Here is a 20419-nt window from a genome sequence, read left to right as displayed (position 1 = left end):
TATTAAACTTTATTTTTCCTTTCACATTTTGAAATTTAGATTTATTCCAAATAAAATTTACCCATTTTTTGTGTTTTAGTTTTTAAATTTCTATTTTTAAATAATTTTTTTATAAATATTTCGAAAAAAATTTGAATTATAACCTATAAAATTTTTACCATCATCTTAAAGTAGGTGTATTTCTAAGCATACCTGCAAAAAATGTAACTTTTTAATTCAAAATTTTCTAAGATATACACGAATTTACATATTTTCGCGTTTTGAAATTTGGCATCTTTTTTTTTTTTTTTTTTTTTTGAGCAATAATAACGCCAAATGTGGTTTATGGATTTTTGTTACAGTGAATTGCCACAGCTATTTTTAACCTTAAAATTCAAATAAATTTTTACGGAGAATCAATTATATTTTTTCCCTTAATGATACGTAATAAATATTTAATACTATGGGAAAAATTATTTTTTAAATTATAGATGATATTCAAATTTTTAACTTTTTAAAAAAATTTCTTGCTTTCTTTCTTTTTTAAAAAAAATATTTGCATTCAAAGTTTTTTGAAGTATTTGCATTTACTTCATAAGAAGGACATTATAGCCCTTCTTATTCTTCTTATTCCTTACATACATTATATTATAAATGTACAATGATATATTTGCATTTACTTCATAATTATTATGGTTATTAATAAAAATAACCGTAATAATTACTTATTATATTGCTGATGATTAGAATTCAGTTCTTGACAATTTCATTCTAAATTAGAATTTTAAGGCTATACTGCAAATACGCTACGCATAAAAATACATTTTAGGATAGAAAATGAGTCAATTTTTTATGTTTAAAAACTTCTTAAATTCATTTAATAAACATCGTAACCTCGTTGGCAATTGAATCCAGAATGTTGAGTGTCGTTTATATAATTGTAAAATGTAAAAGTAAATTTTTATCTTTGGTGTTTTATCGTCTGCTACTTTACTTTGATTTTGTTTAAATCGAATTGTTTGAAACTGAGATTTTTTTGTTTGATGTTCATTTGAATTTTATTACATTAAGTGCATAATTTATTTCTAAGCAAGCTGTTGCTTATGAAGTGGCTGAAAGAGCGGCTGATACTATCATCCATATTTTTATAGAAACATAAGATTTAGAATAATCATTCTTATAAAAGACAAATTATGATATAAACATACAATCCTCTAGAGATCGAATTAATGGAAGTTCAATGGTTATGTAGAAATGATCTGCAGCTACTCAATGGCTGGATAAGTCAGCAGGTTCTGTGAACAAGTAAGAATAATTATATAAACGACACTCAACATTCTGGATTCAATTGCCAACGAGGTTACGATGTTTATTAAATGAATTTAAGAAGTTTTTAAACATAAAAAATTGACTCATTTTCTATCCTAAAATGTATTTTTATGCGTAGCGTATTTGCAGTATAGCCTTAAAATTCTAATTTAGAATGAAATTGTCAAGAACTGAATTCTAATCATCAGCAATATAATAAGTAATTATTACGGTTATTTTTATTAATAACCATAATAATTATGAAGTAAATGCAAATATATCATTGTACATTTATAATATAATGTAAGGAATAAGAAGAATAAGAAGGGCTATAATGTCCTTCTTATGAAGTAAATGCAAATACTTCAAAAAACTTTGAATGCAAATATTTCTAATTTTATATTAATCAAGATTGCACAAGATAATTTTTTATTAGCACTTCAATTCTTAACATCAGCTCTAGTAGAAGTTACAAATCAATTATATTTAGTTAAAGAATGATCATTTAAGTTTAGAAACAGTGTACCATAACAGCAATTCAATTATTGTCACTGTATCTCTCATGTTACTCCCGATTGGCAAGCTACATGATTTTTAATGAGTATTTGGGTTTTGCTAGTAACTTCACTTGGAAATCGTGCTTAAACTAGGATAGTTGGTTATTTGAACATAGAAAGAATATGGGAGCTGTTTGATTAAGATGCTTTCATAGAGGACCTTTGTAAAGAGAACCTAGAAAACTAACCATGCAGCCTGGGTTAGACATTGCAATAAACAATTAGTATTTAACAATCTTCAAATGCTAGGCAACTGGTAAGGCTCCAATTTAATATTTTATTTGTAAATATTTAAAATATTGTTGTATTCTTAAGACACAAAAAGCCGAATTTAAGTTTAGTTAACTCGTTAGTAAACTACCAAGCTGTAGTGCAAATGAATATTCAATTTCTTTTGCAATAATTGTATTCACTTAATATTCTTAGAATATGAGCTAAAGAAGGAACGTTCTCGGAAGATTAAAGAAGTAGAAGTGTTTACATCCAGTGATATTAGGTTTGCCTTACAAGCTCAGGTATCAAAACGAATCTGCAATTGCCCGAGTAATTGACTTGTAAATGGCTGTGAATTAAGCAGATGACTTTTAATCTTACGTTATTCAGTCAGAAAATGTATTCCAAATGTTTTGTATTGCATGACAATGCATCTTTTCATTATTCAGTAACCAATCAGAGACCCGCTTGTGTTCCGAAAATAAGTATGTGTACTCAATCGTCCTGCATGTTCTTCAAATTCTTGTGATTTTTTTCTTTCCCAAAAATTAAAGTTGCCTCTCAAAGGAAAGTTTTTTTGACATTGAAGAGACAAAAGGGGTATGACATCTACTTTTAGAGACATGTCAAAAACAGATCTCTACAAGGCTTCTCTTCCATTACATGTTGTGCATTCAGACAAAAAGTTGCATCAGCGTAAATTCTATAATCTATTTTTATTACACTCTGATTACTTTGTTAACATACAGTGAATATATACTAAACCTTTTACTTCAGCTTCAGTAATTCGGAATATTTGATGGAATTGTTATTAGAACTAGGACTTGGAAGATAAGTCAAATTGAATATTTTGATAATCCAATAAATTCAAGATCGAATTTTCAATATTTTATTTTCGGAGGAAAATGAAATTTTTTCAGTTTTAATCCATTATCCTAAGTATATTTGCTTTGATTCTTTATTTTTTCCATAAAAGCAAAAATCTTACGCATAGCTTCAAATTAAAATTTAATAATATACAGGGTGGTTACAATTAAAGTTCCACTTTGAAATGGTCATAAAAGGAAAACTACTGGATGAAATGTTATCAAACTTTCAAACTTAGTAACTGTGTAAAGGAGATTATGGGAATTTATTTTCTGCGAAAAAAAGTAAGTTCGGAACCTCAGCACCAGGGGGTAAATGGCGCTGTATGCAATCATTAAACAAAATATGGGTTGGAATCTAACTTAACCTTTTGTTACACGGGTTTAATATGTTGTATACCTTAAGAAACTTTGAAGTAAGCAAATTTCATTTAAAGGCGTTAAATTTGATAAAAGTCGAGTGTGCCATCTGTGTAAGGGAGAAATTTGTTCGTGAAAACCACGAATTAGCAATTAGAAAATGCGAGATCGCAAATCACTCGCACAAGTACCTACAATCTGGAAATCGTTTTCTTACAGATTGTCAATTTGTAATTTTTGAACCATGAATTTGGCCCTAAAACATGAAGATACTAATTCAAAACGCTTTTAATCGATTTAGGCTAAAGAAATCCCTCATGCTATCTACCTAGTTCCATTGCATTCTCCTACTGCATTCCATTGCATAGCAGTCATTCCACACCGTTTGGAGTGGAATGACAGCTAGTGTCATAACTGAAGCATTTTTCTCTAAAGAGCAGTCGACAGCTGGACCACTGTGATTGCAGCTCGCTTAGAGTTAATGTTAAAATGTTTCGTGATGCATGAACTGCAGTAATGTGGCATTTTAGATACTAGGATTTTTATGCAGGGCTGGGTCCCACCTCACATGTGTCACACAGTTACTTAGGCAACATTTCACGCATGAATGTCTTATAGGCCGACACTTCCCCACTTCCCTGTCACCTCGGTCAACATACCTCAACCCCTGTGAGTTTTGGCTATGGGGGTTACCTCAAAAGCACTGCTTATGGTGACAACCTAAACGATTTCGCAGAAATGAGAAATGTGATACACCGATATGTCTACAACATTCCTCCTGATATGCCAAGAACTGCTGTTGAGAATGCAGTAACAGGATTTAACTTGCTTTCAGAAAATGCTGGACGCTACATTGAACATGCTTTGTAACATGATTCAGAAACGATTAAACATATTTTAAACCGATTTTAAATTCTTCATGTCTTATTTCATTTAACAATACTGCATACAGCACCAATTCCCCCCTGGTGGTGAGAACTCTCTTTCCCCCCCCATAACCTCCTTTACACGATTACCAAGTCTGATAACATTTGGTCTCGTAGTTTTCCTTTTATGACCAGTAGTTTATTATTTTCAAAGTAGAACTTTAATTATAATCACAATGTAAATTAAACTTTAAAAGTTTTGCAGTTTGGTTCAAAACCCAGTTTTAAAAAATATATATATAAATATAAATTTTTATATTAATTCTCTTAGAAAGGATATTTTAAGAAGTTCATTTTTCTCTCACATTATAGATTGAATTAAAAAACATTATCTTTAATATGATTTAGCCGATATAAGAATCGGGTCACTCAGTGGTACAAAATAAACACTGTTGGACTGTTTTATTTCTTTGTAAATTAGCAAAAAATCTTTTAATTAAAATATTTATCCTTTGGACTTTGCTTTAAACTTTATTTATAGTTAAAATACCTAGAAAATGAAAAGCTGTCTTCAACTGAAACGCAGTTGATGCAATTGATATTTTAAAAAAATTAACAAGAATGTAAAATTTATGGAAGTCTAGCAATCGAAAAATCTTAATTTTCTTGTGTGAGCACTGAAAATAACTGTAGAAGGAAAGAAGAAAATTAGGCAGAAAAGTAAGCAAGAATTTGAAGGGAAATTTGGCTGTCAGACATACCAACATGTTTCAAAAAGTTGAACGCTTTTAAATATACTTTCAGGATACTTTAAAGAATTTAGGTGTTCAAAGAGAAAACACTTGGACGTGTACACCAGCAAATACCATCAATTCAGCTTGTGTTAACAAGAAAGACAAAAACAATATCATTGCAGATTAAAGTGAAGAGAGACTGGTTTTAGATTATATGGTTCGGTTTTAGACAGGTAGTTCGATCTGAGGTTCAAATCCCGCAAACGGGCTGGCTGCACGGGTGTTTTGCCCAATGTGTAACATGTGTACGAACCAGTTTCCCTTAGAAAGTCCTCCACAAAAGTATCCCTCCCCTTAGGCAGATAGCCCTAGTGTGCTTTGCCATAATTGAATAAACCAACACCTCTTGATGAAACCAGCCTTTCCTTTTATCTTATACCTTCAAAATGCTAACCTCTTAAGATTGATAAAGGCTATGAGTTAAATACTGATGAAATGGATTGAATTGGATTATTAAGTTATGGCAAAGCAAGGCTATCTGCATAAAAGGAAGGATGCCTTAGTGAAGAACTTATTAAGGGAAACCAGCTGGCATACACGTTAAAGATGAGAAAAATCCATGAAAACGCCCATGCAACCAGCTTGTTTACCGGGATTCGAACCCCAGAGTGAACTACCAGTGTTCAGCGAATTTACCGCTTGGCCGTTTGTGGGCCTTTATGAAATGGAAGGAAATAACTTTATTAAAATGATTGTCAGAAATATCAAGATATTTCGAAAAGTTGGATACTTTTTAATATACTTGCGGAATGCCTAAAGAAAAAGAGCAAGAATAAAGTAGAATGCCTGAAAAAAAAGAGAAGAAAAAATAAATTTTTGGGTAAAATTTAGTATTTGTATTTTTTTTAAATTTAAAACTTCTTAATCTTATGATATTTGATTCTTACGATTTCAAAAATAAAATATTTGACTAAAATATGAATAACATTTAAGAAACCAAATGTAGGATAAAATTGTGTAAAGCAATGGGCACAATGATAAAACTGTTTAAAGCAGTGTATGCAAGTCATCCTAAGTTAAAATGTCGGTTATACATCTCTCTTATTTATATATATCTTTTCTGAACGGAACATTGAAAGGCGTGTTAACTATGCTTTACTGTATTTGCTCTTTTAATATATTCAGTTTTCAAATGCATCGTAATCTGGGTTACAAAGTATTCCTCCGAAAGAAACGCAATTCAAATAAATAAAATCAAATTCTGGAAAATTTATTTAAAATGCTCAGTTCGAAGGAATAAATAGAAAATTTTAAAACAATTATCTGAAGAGACAATGCAACACTAGCAATTAAAATAAAAGTAAAAAAATTTAAAAATTACCTAAAATGGTAACTATGACTACAAATATAGTAAACTATGACTAAAAATATAGTAAGAAAACTGAAATTCGAAAAAGAAAAAATATTTAAAATAATAACAATTATAATTAAAAATATAAATATAAAGATCATTATCTGAAAAAAGGAATGATCGTGACTTTTTTCCCCTTCATGCACGAGGTAGAAAGTGAAAGGAAAGTAGGTTGTCGTATATTAAGAAGTTCGCCAAGTGAACTATTCTTGGAGCAAACTGAAAAAAAAAAAAAAGTGCCAACATAAACTGTTGAATTTCTCCGTAAATTTCGCACAAAATTTTGTATCTAGGCATAATTTGAGTCCTAGAATCAAAATATGTAAAAAAAATGGTGTGTTACATCAGAAAAAGTCCGATTTTGTGTCAAAATATCTATGTAAGAATAATGTTATGTATAAATCTAATATATATCCTAAGTCGCACTTTCGAGACATGAAGAACGCAATTTGAATTTCATGAATCGGCCCAGTAGAACAGGAAATATAGAACTGTACCTTTTTGTTTTTGTTTTGTGGAGAAGTGTACATGTGAGTATAAATCTATACATTGACACCATATTTTTACTGGGGGGGAAAGAAAAGAAATAACACCAGTTACAGTGCATTACACCTTTTGCTTTTTGACATTCCCTTTACATGAAAATTAGGATTCTTTAAAAATAAACATTTTCGTCATTTGTATAATTTTTTTTATATAGCAATGTATCACAGATCACTACAAATGAAATACAAAAATCATATCATAGTAAATGAGATGAAATTGGTCTTTCACATAGACCAATATATCACAGATAACTACCACTGCAAATCAATGTATATAAAATAAATATCATAACTAAAACGGTAATATTTGATATCAAATAAATCTCACATACTGAAAGTAATAAATTTAAAAATTATTTTTCCTTCTTTTAAGAGATTATCCATTACACGTGATAAATACATTGTTACAATAGAAAAAGCAGTGCCTGGGAGAAGGGGAGAAAAGATATTTCTGAATTTTTTATTCTACTTTAAAGATCAACAAATCTTTTGTCTCAATGAGATAGGTGTATATTAGATATATGAATAATCCAATGTATGGATTTTTAATGCAAAGGAAAACTAAAAAATTAATATTAATTCTAGTTGTAGCAATTTGAAAATACTTTTGGATTTCATTTTCTAAACTAAATTTATTACAGAATGCAATTTTACATGTAAAGTCTAATATTGTTTTTGTAAATTGAGCAAGTTCTAACCTTTCCTCCTAAGATCAGACTTTGCTGTCTGGACACCAAGAATTTGCATTTTGAGGGCAGGGATATAATCATACAGATTTTCATCCGTCTTCCATTGTAATCACCACCAAAATATATTTACAGCCGAGAAATCACAAAGCATTACACATTTTATTGCTTTGTTTCAGTCCAACGTTAAGTGTTATATCAAAAGAAAGGAAGAATGCAACAAAATCTACTGACTTAATAGGTGTAAATGTTTCCATGAAAAATTATGTTAATTCATAATTACATTATTTTCATATTGCACATAAGTGCTATTTACTTAATGGCTATTTATTTTAGAAAGAATGCCTTTAAAAGCATAAATTCTGTCATATTTTATACAGGCAGCACCGCGTGTACACACCTTACATCTTTCATTCCTAAGGTAAAGCAAATAAAATAAAGATAACTTGCTTAATAAGTGTTTCTTCATGCAGCTTGCTGATTGTGATCCCAACAAGTATGTCCATAGGAGTTAATTAAACATGAAAATTACAAACAACTTGACACAAGCACCTGCAGTTTTTGAGTTTAAACTAAAACAAAAGAGATCTAATAGTTGCTTAACAAGAGTGGAGATTAATTCATCATAGACTCATCATATATGAGATGCCCACATGGGCCTTACACACAGAGAATTGAATGCAGTTGATAATGGTCAAACGTGTAAACAGTTGTGAGAAATATTCAATTGCACTGCATTAAGTCATTCATTTCTATCAGCTTTGAAAATGATGAGACAATGGTTTGTGTCTACTTGACAATGACAAAAGCATATTTGTTTCACAGTCTTATCAGGAAAAGGATCCATTCCTTTCTTCAGAAGAAATCCATTCGTGAATGAAGACTGTAACTGATGTCTTGTTTTATTTTCATTTATTGCAAACTGCCAGAAAAAAAAAAACTGAGATTTTGTTGATGAATGAAGAAGGCATAACGCAGCTTTAATTAGTCATTAAATTATAAAATATTTGCTCGTTTAACGGGAATTGTTTTCTCAAAAATTTTATTTTAAAGAGAATTTTTTTCCCTGTCATATCAGTGCTTTAATAATTTTCAAAACTTCCCATTCTATATCAAATTTTATAATTATTATTCACTTCAATAACATCTGAGAAAAAGAAAACCTGATATGAAACATTTCATAATATCAGGTTTACTTTTTTTTTTTTTTTTTAATGTTACAGCATATGCCACTATAAATATAATCTAAGCAATTAACTGTTTGGTAAAAATCATGGCCTTTTTTTCTTCATTAAAGTAATAAGATAAAAGGTTATTAACTTGATAAATTATAATGAACAAAACTTTTTTGTGTTATACACAGGGAAAAACTCTTACCAAAAACAAATTGGCATAATAAGCACTGAATTTGTGTATGTTTTATCAGTAAAGCTGAAATATTTTAAGCAATTTGCTATTCATATTTTATCACATATACTAACAATACCATTTACGGAGTTATGATTGCAACCCCATTTCAAAAATCCTGAAAACTACAGTGGTGCAAAAATCCATTTTAATTTTAAATAATGCAGATTATTAAAGTCAAATACATATATATATGCATACTTAGATATTTAAAAAAATTTCATCAAGCAAAAAAGTGGTAACTTTTTTAATATAGTAAAACATTAATTTATATTTCATAACACTGACTATAAGTTTTTGGGAACTGTTGCAATGATAGTTTTCTTTGCCAACAAAGTTAAATTAGAAATAAATTTTGGCGTTTTTCAGTTAAATATCACATTAAACATAATTTTAACAGGTGTTGGAGATAAGGAACTGTTCGATCAAAATGGTTCATTGAGTGTAAAAAAAAAAATTAAGCTGTTCAGTTATTCACTAAATTTTACCAATAGGATCTTCAGTAGGATTTTACAATCCAAAACCTTCACTTCTATTGAAGATGAATACTATTTTTAAAAATCACATAACATCTAGGGCAGCAGTTCTCAACCTTTTGACTAATGTGTACCATCTAAACAAAAATCGAAAATCTTTAGTACCACCACTACAAAGTATTATTACCACCACCACTCTTAAACAAAGCTCAGATCGCATAAATTTATAAGTGTTAGAGAAAAAATCTCAATCAGGGTGATAGGGTTTTAATTTTTGAATTTAGTAGTTAAAAATACTTTGCACCACCTATAGATCTCTCTTGCGAACCACCGGTTGAGAACCCCTGATCTGGGGTATTAATATTCAAGGATGTTCTTAATCTGTATAATGTCAGCCATATAATTAAATGAATTTTTAACAAAGCAAGCAAGCAAGCAAATTAAGAGGTAACCATAATAATAATAATCAGTTTTGTCAATACTGGATGTTTCTACTCTCCATCTCTTAGTTTGAAAAAAACCTCAGCTTATGCCTGACTTTTCTAATAATCTAAAAGTTTTAAATTTATGCTTTATCTGAATGGTATGTTTTTCCTAGATGAAAGATAATGAGTCTACATTACACAAATCTGGAAATTTTGGGTTGGGACACTGCTTATATTGCTAGGAGCATCCATGATCTTGAAAGTGTCCCACCTTCTTTCCCTACAACAGCTCACTGTACATTTTGAATGCTTCCTTGCTGCACACACTCTGTATACTTAAAAAAAATCATGCCTTCTGGGATTCGATTCCCTGGACATTACATCATTGAATTGGCATTTGTTACATTTGCATAGCTGCCAGTTCTCCTAGTTTTTCAATACAGCTCCTGGTTTCTAATTTTTAACCTTTACTAAAGAAAGTGTTTTTCAGCAATACATTTTGCACATTTTAAGTTTCATTAAAAGCCTAATTTGTCCGAATTTCATCCCCCCCCAAATCCATCCTTAATGACCTTCAGCATAATTTTTCTTACTAAATTTTATTTGATCTTAATTGCTTTAATGTACTGTAGATGGATTCCACTGCAGAGCAATTTTTAAAATTTTTTTAGAGGCAGGAACTTTAAAAAATGTGCAATACCCTCACCGAAATTCAAGGTTTGGACATCCTAATTGTTAGTTGGATGTGTTTCCAATTATGCCACAAAAGCATGTAGTAAGGAGAGAGATAATATCTTACAAATATATGGTTCATTACTAAGTTTATCCACACAACAATATGTACATTAATTGTTAATTGTACTTTTACCATATTTATAAGTGTTTTGATAAATTAAAGCTTTCTCTCCCTACTCTGAATCTTCTCAATATAAAAGCTTAAGAAAATTACAAAATACCATTAGACAAAAACAAAAAATTTAGAATATGTAATTTAATATTAACAAATTTTAAGGTGACAATCATTATAGTTGAATAAACTGTGCATTATAAAGCAAATTTAAATTAAAATTTAATTTATCGTGCATTATAAAATAAATTTAAATCAATTTTGCATTCTTTTAAAATGGTGCTGCCGTGTAGCATGAAAATTTTCTGGAAACTTCTGCTTTCTGGCGGTTGAACTCCTGATTTTTCAAATTTCAGGGTAGGCAGCTATCATTTGTTAAATAACCAAATCTGTAAGGATAATGGTTCATCAACAAAGTGAAGCATACACTGGATAATTTCTTTGGTTCATGTTCCACTAGTTTCTATCATCAAGAGATCCATAGTCTGCCCATGTGTTCGAAGCAAGGTTTAGCTACAACTAATGGAATTATTTCTGATTTTACAGGTGTATCTTACTTCATGTTGTTGCTCTTGTCTTTGGAGAGGTACCAATCTCATAGAATAATTTTAACCGTCCGAACATTACGGGTTTATCCCTGAAATTTCAAAGTTCCTCAAAATGTCATGAATAAGTGGTATTTTCTTGATTTTAATTAAAAAATGACTCTCTGATTTTATACTACATCATACTACATTATTGATTCCTTTTCTTCCAATATACATCCAAACCGAAATCAGATACATTAAAAAGTAGCAGAGATTTTCATGTATAATGAATATAGAAGGCAGCCTTCTATGCGGAATTTTCCGGCCGTAACGCTGAGAGGGTTAAATTGATAAATAAAAACAGAAAGACTGCAGCTAAATGGTTCCATGTGGAACTGGAGCCTGAATGAAACAAATGTACTACAAAATGTACATTTAAGATATGTTATAAATAAACAGACACATTATTAGCAATCTTATTAGGCAATAAAAATACAGTTTAACATTTTTTTAAATTAATCAACCTGAATAAAAAATGCAGGGGCAATCTGTTATTCCCTTCTCCCACAGTTTGAACACAGCATATCATATAACATATTATATACGATGAAGTCATTGTCCATGATACATTCTTGAAATCAAAGTATATCATAAAAAATACACAATGAATTTGTACTATTTAGAGAATATATAGTAATATAATGTCATATTCAATAATATACACATAAACACAGAAACTTATCTTTGAAGCATCATACTACATTATTGATCCAAGATTACATACAATACTTAATCATAAATGTAGCTTTTATTAAGTATTTAATTGAAAAAATACAACAAATGATCACATTTTCTCAAATTTTACATGTCAAAATGCATGATATAAAAATTAAAAAAAATTATAACAATGTTTAAGTGATAAAAAAGGTATTCCAGAACTCAAACGAGTTAAATTCCTATACAGGATCAAGTCTTTTGCACTCAGCATTTCCAAAAGTCTAATTCTTTTCCTCTCCTCCCCTGATGGTACTTTTTTCAAGGGGTGGCTTATGACATAATTTTAGTTTAATATTTTATAAATATTTTATTTCAGATCTTTTTGAATGTTAGTATAGCATCATATTCTAACATGAATCATTATCACTGAAATTTTTTAATGTGATTAAGACAACAGTGAAACCAATAGATATATTTATTTCCATTTATCATATACTTTATAATTTTCTTAATGAAAAGTTTGCATTAAGTACCTTCTTTTTATTTCAATATTAAAATATTGTTTCAGAAGTTACTGAAAGCTAGAATATTGTTTTGCATTTTATAATTATTCTATTTAGAGTGATCAACTAATTTATAAAAAAAATCTTTATGAAATATTAAATTAGAAGTCTCCAAATATGCATTTATGTTTGGAACACATTACAAAACCATTAACAATTTTTTCTTCAAAATTGATCAGATTAGATTTGAACCACACCACAGTGTAAATACTATGTCCATACTATACTTTCCATAACCTACACTCAGACAGCATGCATTTGATAAAATTACTTATTTCATTAAGAAATCTCTTTCTGCATTAGAAAATAGCATTTTCTTCATCACTTGAAACTTTAATCTTTCTTACAGATATGAAGCAGCTAATAGCAGAGAATAATGTATTTAAGCACTTAACAAAAACTTCTGTGCAAACTGATTACTAATAAATGGCATTCCATTGTGTATGATCACTAAATCTGTTTGTTCTTGGTTAACAGTTAGAGAAACTGGATAACATATACAGGTAGTTGACACGAGCATGGTAAAATGTCACCAAGTCTTGCTTAATAATAATATAAGAGCATTTATTTTCATTCACACTAAAACTGACTAGAATACAAGGATCTTGATAAAGCTGAAGTAAATTTAAGATTGGAAATATTTTCCAATTATTACTGAAAAATGTTGAACTTGACCCAAACTGATGTAAATGCAAATGTGAGGTATTAAGAGTTTCCAGTAACATCAAAATTTCAAATTCATGACAGTGCATGCGAGAAAGTATGCCCTAGTAAGAATCAGTAATTTTTTGTTGTTACTGTTGCCAGATCCTTTTTTAAATTCCATTCTAAGATTCATCCCTCAGCTACAGTAGTACCAACAAAAAAAAAAAACAATTACGTAGTTGAGTCCAAGACAATCAAATAAGTGAAACGAAAATTCAAATACAATCAGAAAATATTTTTAATAACTGCTTATTTATTAGAAACAACAGTATTTCTATTTAAATTAATCATTTTGAAAAGTTTTATTACTTTAGAATAATTAGTAACATGGAGATATCGATAATTATTAGGGCCTATCATTTCTAACATGTACTAGTTTTTAGTGACAATTGAATGAAAGAAAAAAACGCCATTCTTCAAATCGAAGGAATATAGCATTTACAGTATCATAATTAATAATTTAACTCTGTAGTAACGTCATTCACAGGTGGAATACTAAGAACATGAAAATTAAATACAATTCATTAAAATTAACCTCCGCCCCCCCCAAAAGAAATTGCTATACATGACAGCATAAATATAATTGCATCAAAATGATATTCAAAACAAGTTATTTTATGGATTGAAGCTTGAAGCAGGCCAATTAATGGAAATCAGACAGAAAATTAGCAATAAATAAATAAATAAAATATATAAATCACAATTATTTACAAAATAAATTTACTGTAATATGAGTAAAAAGAAAAACACATGTGAAAAATCACATAATATGATTAACTGTATCAAGAATAATTAAAGCTTTACAGTTTATAATTTACTCTCTTATTATTATTTTAGCTTTACAATTATTTATTCAAATTTTTACAATAAATGTTTTTAATAAGTAATGATAATGCCAAAAACAAACATATTCTTATACATATGAAGTATTTTTATAACCTGCTGTTTTGCATTACAAAGAATACTTTAAATACAACAATCATGAATAAACAGCCAGCAGATGAGTAATGATCTCTGAAATTCTCGGAACATATCAGTCCTTATTAGCTACATATTTCTGACATATTACTCACAGTTAAGTCAATATCTGCAGACTGGGAATTCTCCCCCTAAAAAAACTTTATCTGGTACATAGAATATTAAGGAACAAATTTTTCTTAACTACAAATCACTTAATGTCTATCATTAGCATTTCATATGTAAATTGAAAATCAAGAATATAAGGCATAGCAAATGATTTTCAAGCAACCATAAGGAAGGCTAGATCTCATAAGAAGTTCATTAGTTTATGTCATAACAAGTTTCCATAATAGATTAATAAAAATATAAGCTGCTACACTGGTAAGTACCAATTTAAGAGATAAATTTTAAAGAAAAAAATCTATTTTAATTTTTAACTTCAAGAGAGTTTTTAACAAATTTTTCAGTTTATTTATTCTATTTAGTAGAGAATTATAATGCAGGAAATGTACCTTATCTATATGAACTATCTACTTTGGAAGAATGTTTTTACCGTACACAAGTTTAGAATATTTTTGCCAAATCTAAAATGCTTAAAGTGTAGTTAAAAAGAATAATTCACAGAAAATAACAATTAATCTTACTCTTCCATTAGCAGTCAGAAAGACTTTACTTTTGACCCATAAAAACTGCAAAATCAGAAGTTACCAAAATGTAGATTTGTTTCCTCAATTTTCAGTACGAAGTTTTTCAGGACGATTGACTATTGTATCATGTTTGAACAGATAAACACTTGAATATATGCATTAATAACTTTAAACATGTATCAAAGCAATTTAATTATCAATTTCTGAATTATAATATACTTAATATATGCAGTGGAGAATATATATTTAAATATGAAGAATTTTAAAAGCTTAATTAAAATATGCACTATGATATTTAAAAACTGCATGGCTGAATATACAGAGAATATTATGAAAGTAAGCATACTTTTGTTCATATACTTATATGCAAATAAACAGGGTTCTAGTATTATTTAGCAACTGAAATAAAGAATAATTACATAATTAGGCACAACATTTTTGCAACTTTCTGAAAATGCTAAAAAGAGGAAAAAATTCTCCTCATCTTTCACAACACCTTTATTTCTTTTATCATGAGGTGTGTTAAGAAAGTATTACTTGTGTGGTAATAAAAGAATATAGTTGAATAAAACCTATCTATTTTTAAAGTAGATACTCTTGGCTATTATTCCAATAAGCATTCATTGAGGCCTTTGTAATACCAAAAGACAGAGTTTTGCATTCCTCACTTCACTAATTCATTTGAAAGAAAATCAGGAGGCATCAGTCAAATATATGTTTGGTGTGTTATGCAATGTGATTGTCATCGATGAACTTTGTGCAGAGTTTAAACATTTGTTACATGTGATACTGTTACACATCCTCTTAATTACAGAAAGGTTTATACCAGGTGAGTGTTACACATGTTTATAGAAGAAAATACCCACAGAAAAAAAGAAACTGCATTGACACTTTTAATGCAATATACAAATGAAGGTAATTACTTTCTAACTTAAACTGATACTGAGATGCATTATTTATCAAATAAAATAAAAATTTGTTATTAAATAAACAAACTGACACTATACTTTGACAGCTTTCTTAAGAGATGCTGCTTTTTGAAGTGGGGGGATTCATATTTTAAAACATTTTAATTTTTTGATTATGAGGTGCTCTATGCTTAAGTACAAATGAAAATCCATGGCATGATATCATTCTCCCACCAAATAGAAGAAAGCAAAGTGGTTCACACAGAAATAATTATTAGCATGTTCTGAGACAGACACAGTTCATTCCAATTTATTTATTTTATGCTTATACTCAAACCATTAATGGAAACACATATTTCAAAATACCAAAGAAAAAGAAAAAAGTAACTTGAAATTGCAGGAAACTTTTCTTGTCCAATTGTTACAATCGCAATCCATGATAATATCCAACCATGTGTCACTGCATTTGCATAGCAGCTGCTTCACAACTTTTAGCAGGAAATTCAGAAACATCTGGCTTGCTGTACTAACTCAGTTCTCCAACAATTACCATCTTTCCACAAAATTAAAAAAGAGTTTTGGAGTGATATTATACTTTTTCTGACAATGAAAAAGAAACTCTAGCAAATGGTAACAGCATTTCTCTATATATTAAAAGTATATGATAATTGTACGCAAAACTTTATATCCCTATACAATAAGCCCATTAATGCCGATAATGTTGTGAGGAATAATAGCCTCAAAATATACACTTTCAAATAAAAGGTTTTATCTAATTAACTTTTGTTCTTTTTTCATTAACAAATCTTTTTCATTACATACATTTCAAACATACTTTTTCTTCTCTCTCACATTCAGTTAAGAAAAACATGCAATTTTTACTAATTTTGCCTGGATCTCGTAAAAATAAATTAAAATTGAATAATTAAATCTCAATGCTTTTTAAACACATCCCCCCTTTTTAAAAAAAAAAAAAAAAGATTCTTATGACTGTTCACAGTCTTGATATCCATGTTTTAAATTTTAAATAAAAATTTCTTGATAATTTAATTTCATTTTGTATCAAAATTTAAGATACTCTAAGATATGTACATACACTTCTGACTAGTAATAGACTTCCTTTAAATATTTTTTGAGAAACAGAATTTACAATTAGTGAATTGTTTCAGATCTTGCCATAAATGTAGTTGTACAGCTATTTGAAAATCTCATTCACTTATTTAAATACACTGTTACAAAATTTACAGAGTAATTAAACAAATAAAGGTTATACTGAAGTAATATTTACCATGTGCTAGAATTCATAATGCAAACTGAATATCAATTGACAACTGATGATCATGTCTGAATATAATCCATTAAGAGATGCACAGCATCAAAAAGGTAATGTAGAACAAGCTATAAACAATAGTACAAAAAGGATCTAAAGATAAATTCTCAAAATAAGACATTCAGGATTATGAATATAGACCAATAAAAATTTCATATTATTATTTATTATTTCTATAAAAGATAAATTTCAGCAGTTTACCTTTGTGTACAAGGATACATTTGACAAGGTTTAAATGCTTACAATAGTCATGAAATCATACTTTCAATAACTCTTGATCACAGAGAAAATATTATTCTATAATTTTATCTTCTATAAAAATGACTAGAATAAATTAAAATCTTCTATAAAAATGACTAGAATAAATTAAATTTCTTTTCAAATAAGGGTATGTCCAGATCAAAGAATTATACTAGCATAAATTAAAATCTTTTATAAAAATGACAAGAATAAATTAAATTTGTTTTCAAACGAGGGTATGTCCAGATCAAAGAAACTCTTTGAATATAATAAAGCACAGAATTTCAACTTTCATATTTTATACACTAAACAATTTAATAAACTAATATTTTTACTCATACATTTAAATCCAAGAGTTATAAAATTTAGGAAGGGAGGAATTTAAAATAATACTAGTTGGTACTTAATTTAACCTGCTTTTGCATGTTAAAGTGAAAAAATCAAATTTGAAAAAATAACAAACAATAGCAGTTTTACTAAAGGGTTAATAGAAGGAAAAATATGAAGTTGGCTGTAAAAATTGTGTAATAAAATGACAAACGAGGAAAAGTTTTTGTTAATTGTAAATTACTTCTGATTACCTTTCCCAAATGAAACTCTTTCAAAAATTACCTAATTCAGTTTTCCCTTGCCATTAATTTATTTTACAACACATTTGCATGCATTTATTAATCTTAATTCTTAGTTCAACATACTATTCTTTTTTAATAAAAATAGCCTTCTCACTTCAAGCATTCACAATGCTATCAAGAACGATAAATTAAAATTAAAAAAAAATTCCTGAAACATGACAAACAATAGAAAATAATAAAAGTATATAAATAATTCTTTTAATAAAAGAGAATCTGTTAATAAGGATTACTCTGTAAAATACTATAATTATATTATCACTTCACTACTTTAAAATATTAATTTTAATATGTCCATGAAAATTACTAAAATATGATTCATAACTTAATTGTGATTGTAACTAGAAAATTTTTTACTTCCGAATATTTTTCAAATCCATTAGACAGGGCATTTGCTTTGCGTTTTCAGCTTTAAATAATAAAAAGGAAATATAAAAAATTGATAGAAATGAAAGCCTGGACATACCATGTGGAATCAATAGGTCATCAGTTATTGCATAAAGTGGCCTAATCTCCCCTTTATAATAAGTTTACTTTTGCTTGACTTCTAGCAAATAAACAATTGCATGTTATGTCTAGCAAATCAACTAATATTCAAAAATATTACATGATAAAAATATTGCATTATAAAATCTGATTTTTGAACACATATGGTGGCTAAGTAGTGAAGTGAATCTTTCTTAAATGTGCTGATGACCAGGTTTGAGTTCTCCTTCTTCCCATGCAGCTGGAGTTTCTTGAACATCCTCTCCTAATTTATAAAATTAAACCAACAATTACTACTTATAGAACTCAGATCCAAATAACAGCTATAGATAAGAAGATTTTAATTATAACATTCAAATAAGCATTGATATTATTTAAACTGTTAGTAAATAGGAAATAAATTTTAATACACTATTGCAGGACAAAAATCTTCCATTCAATCTTATTTCAATTCTGGTAATAAAAACTATTATAAATAAATATGAATAAATACATTGAACAATCAACACATAAACTTCTTTACCTAATTTGGTTGACCAACGCTTTGAACACAAGATAATAAATACTGCAACAGATACTAGGATTCCAATGACAGCTATCAATGCACCCAATGCTGGACTGATTGGTATAAGTATTGCATCTGTAAAATAGTTATTTGATTATCTACTTTAAAATGAAATTCATCAATTATAACAGAAAAAATAAAATTATATCAGTTGATCCAAAAGCTGCACACATCAAACTTTCAAAAGTTGTACAAATTCTAAAATGGATATTAATAGCAAATTGTTTTAATCAATAACACCTTTACTTTGTTACAAATACTATATCACTTGAAATTTAACAGTTTATACTGTTAGCTTTAAAAACCATTTGTTTGGTGCAAGATGAACATGAGTTTTTCCTAAGCAGAACAAATGTTTACAATTGAACATTACTTCGCAATGTATAAATTTGATTGCAAAGCCAGTGAATGCTTCCACCTTCTTAAAATAAGGTTGCCAAGTGGAAAATCATAGTCTTGTTAGGTTCGTGAATATTTCAAATAGTCTCTTTAAATAGTTCAGCAACTTTTAAATAAAAATGCATTGAGAAGTAATGTTCAATCACAAAAATTAATTCCACTTAGAAAAAACTCTGCTCTATCTTGCACCAAGTAAATAATTTTTAAAGGTAACACATACTGCAGCTGAAATTTCAAGTGACGTATTACTTGTAACAATACAGGGGTGCCATCCATTGAAACAATTTGTTATTAATAGCTGTTCCAGTCTGAATAGACACTTTTCTTTGCCTTTGGATGGCAATATGAATATGAGTAGAAGCACTTTGATTTAGAGAACATTATGGGGCATGTGTGTGAGCTTTGGAACTTGCTTTCGATCTGTTTGATGCAACCTGAATGCTGCTGATGAGAAGTTAAATAGATTGAAAATTATATTAATTTGTTACAATTCTAATAAATTCCCTTTTAAACAAGACTGAATGTTAAGCAGCATTTAAATTTATTTTAGAACTTTGTTAGATACTTTATTATTTATTGCAGATTTTGTTTGCATTGGTGCAATTATATTTTTAGTTGTATTTTTGATTCTTTAATTTGATACTTACTATGTGTTTGAATTTATATTGGTTTGCTTCAAATGAGCTAAAACATGCTGCATTTGGATTTTATTTTCTTGGATAATTATTTACACTTCTCGTTCTATTTTATCGGAACTGGTGTAGCTGCCCCGCATGGATTTATTATACATTTGGTACATCCTGTGAGCTGGAAAGAAGGATTAAGAAGGAAACTTAATGATATTTCAATGAGCATTTGGAAGGAAACCTAAATGTCAAGATTTTAATTCCATTAAACAGTTGGATATACATCTGAAAAGGTAAAAACATTTATTTCCTTTATTTACAATGGAACTAGAAAAGCTGAAAAAGTATGAGCTAGTCAAAAATGCTCAATTAGATAACTTATCAGTAAAATAGATAAGAATATTGAAAAAAATAAGCCAGTGAGTAATTTCAAGGCA

The 20419-nt window shown here is 28.7% G+C and overlaps 1 protein-coding gene across 5 annotated transcripts in view; it reads right to left on the bottom strand.

The window, feature by feature from the left end:
* Positions 1–6962: 6962 nt before the first annotated feature.
* LOC118183243 (B-cell receptor CD22-like) overlaps positions 6963–20419 on the bottom strand; it is a 62132-nt gene continuing 48675 nt past the window's right edge. For 2 of the 5 annotated variants that reach the window (XM_035352709.2, XM_035352711.2), the window contains 2 exons: positions 18916–19032; positions 6963–18657 (listed from right to left, as the gene is read on the bottom strand). In XM_035352709.2, the coding sequence (XP_035208600.2) occupies positions 18587–18657; positions 18916–19032 (188 nt within the window). In that variant the 3' untranslated portion in view covers positions 6963–18586. The remainder of the gene's footprint in view (positions 18658–18915; positions 19033–20419) is intronic. The other 3 variants (XR_004757208.2, XR_004757207.2, XR_004757206.2) reach the window with 3 other exon arrangements.

The sequence above is a fragment of the Stegodyphus dumicola genome, chromosome 8 (genome assembly GCF_044657685.1).
Source record: "Stegodyphus dumicola isolate Sdum_Otavi_A_Nest chromosome 8, ASM4465768v1".
Taxonomy (NCBI): Eukaryota; Metazoa; Arthropoda; class Arachnida; order Araneae; family Eresidae; genus Stegodyphus; species Stegodyphus dumicola.
The sequence above is the reverse complement of the archived record's forward strand: the minus strand, read 5'-3'. Positions and strand labels throughout refer to the sequence as shown.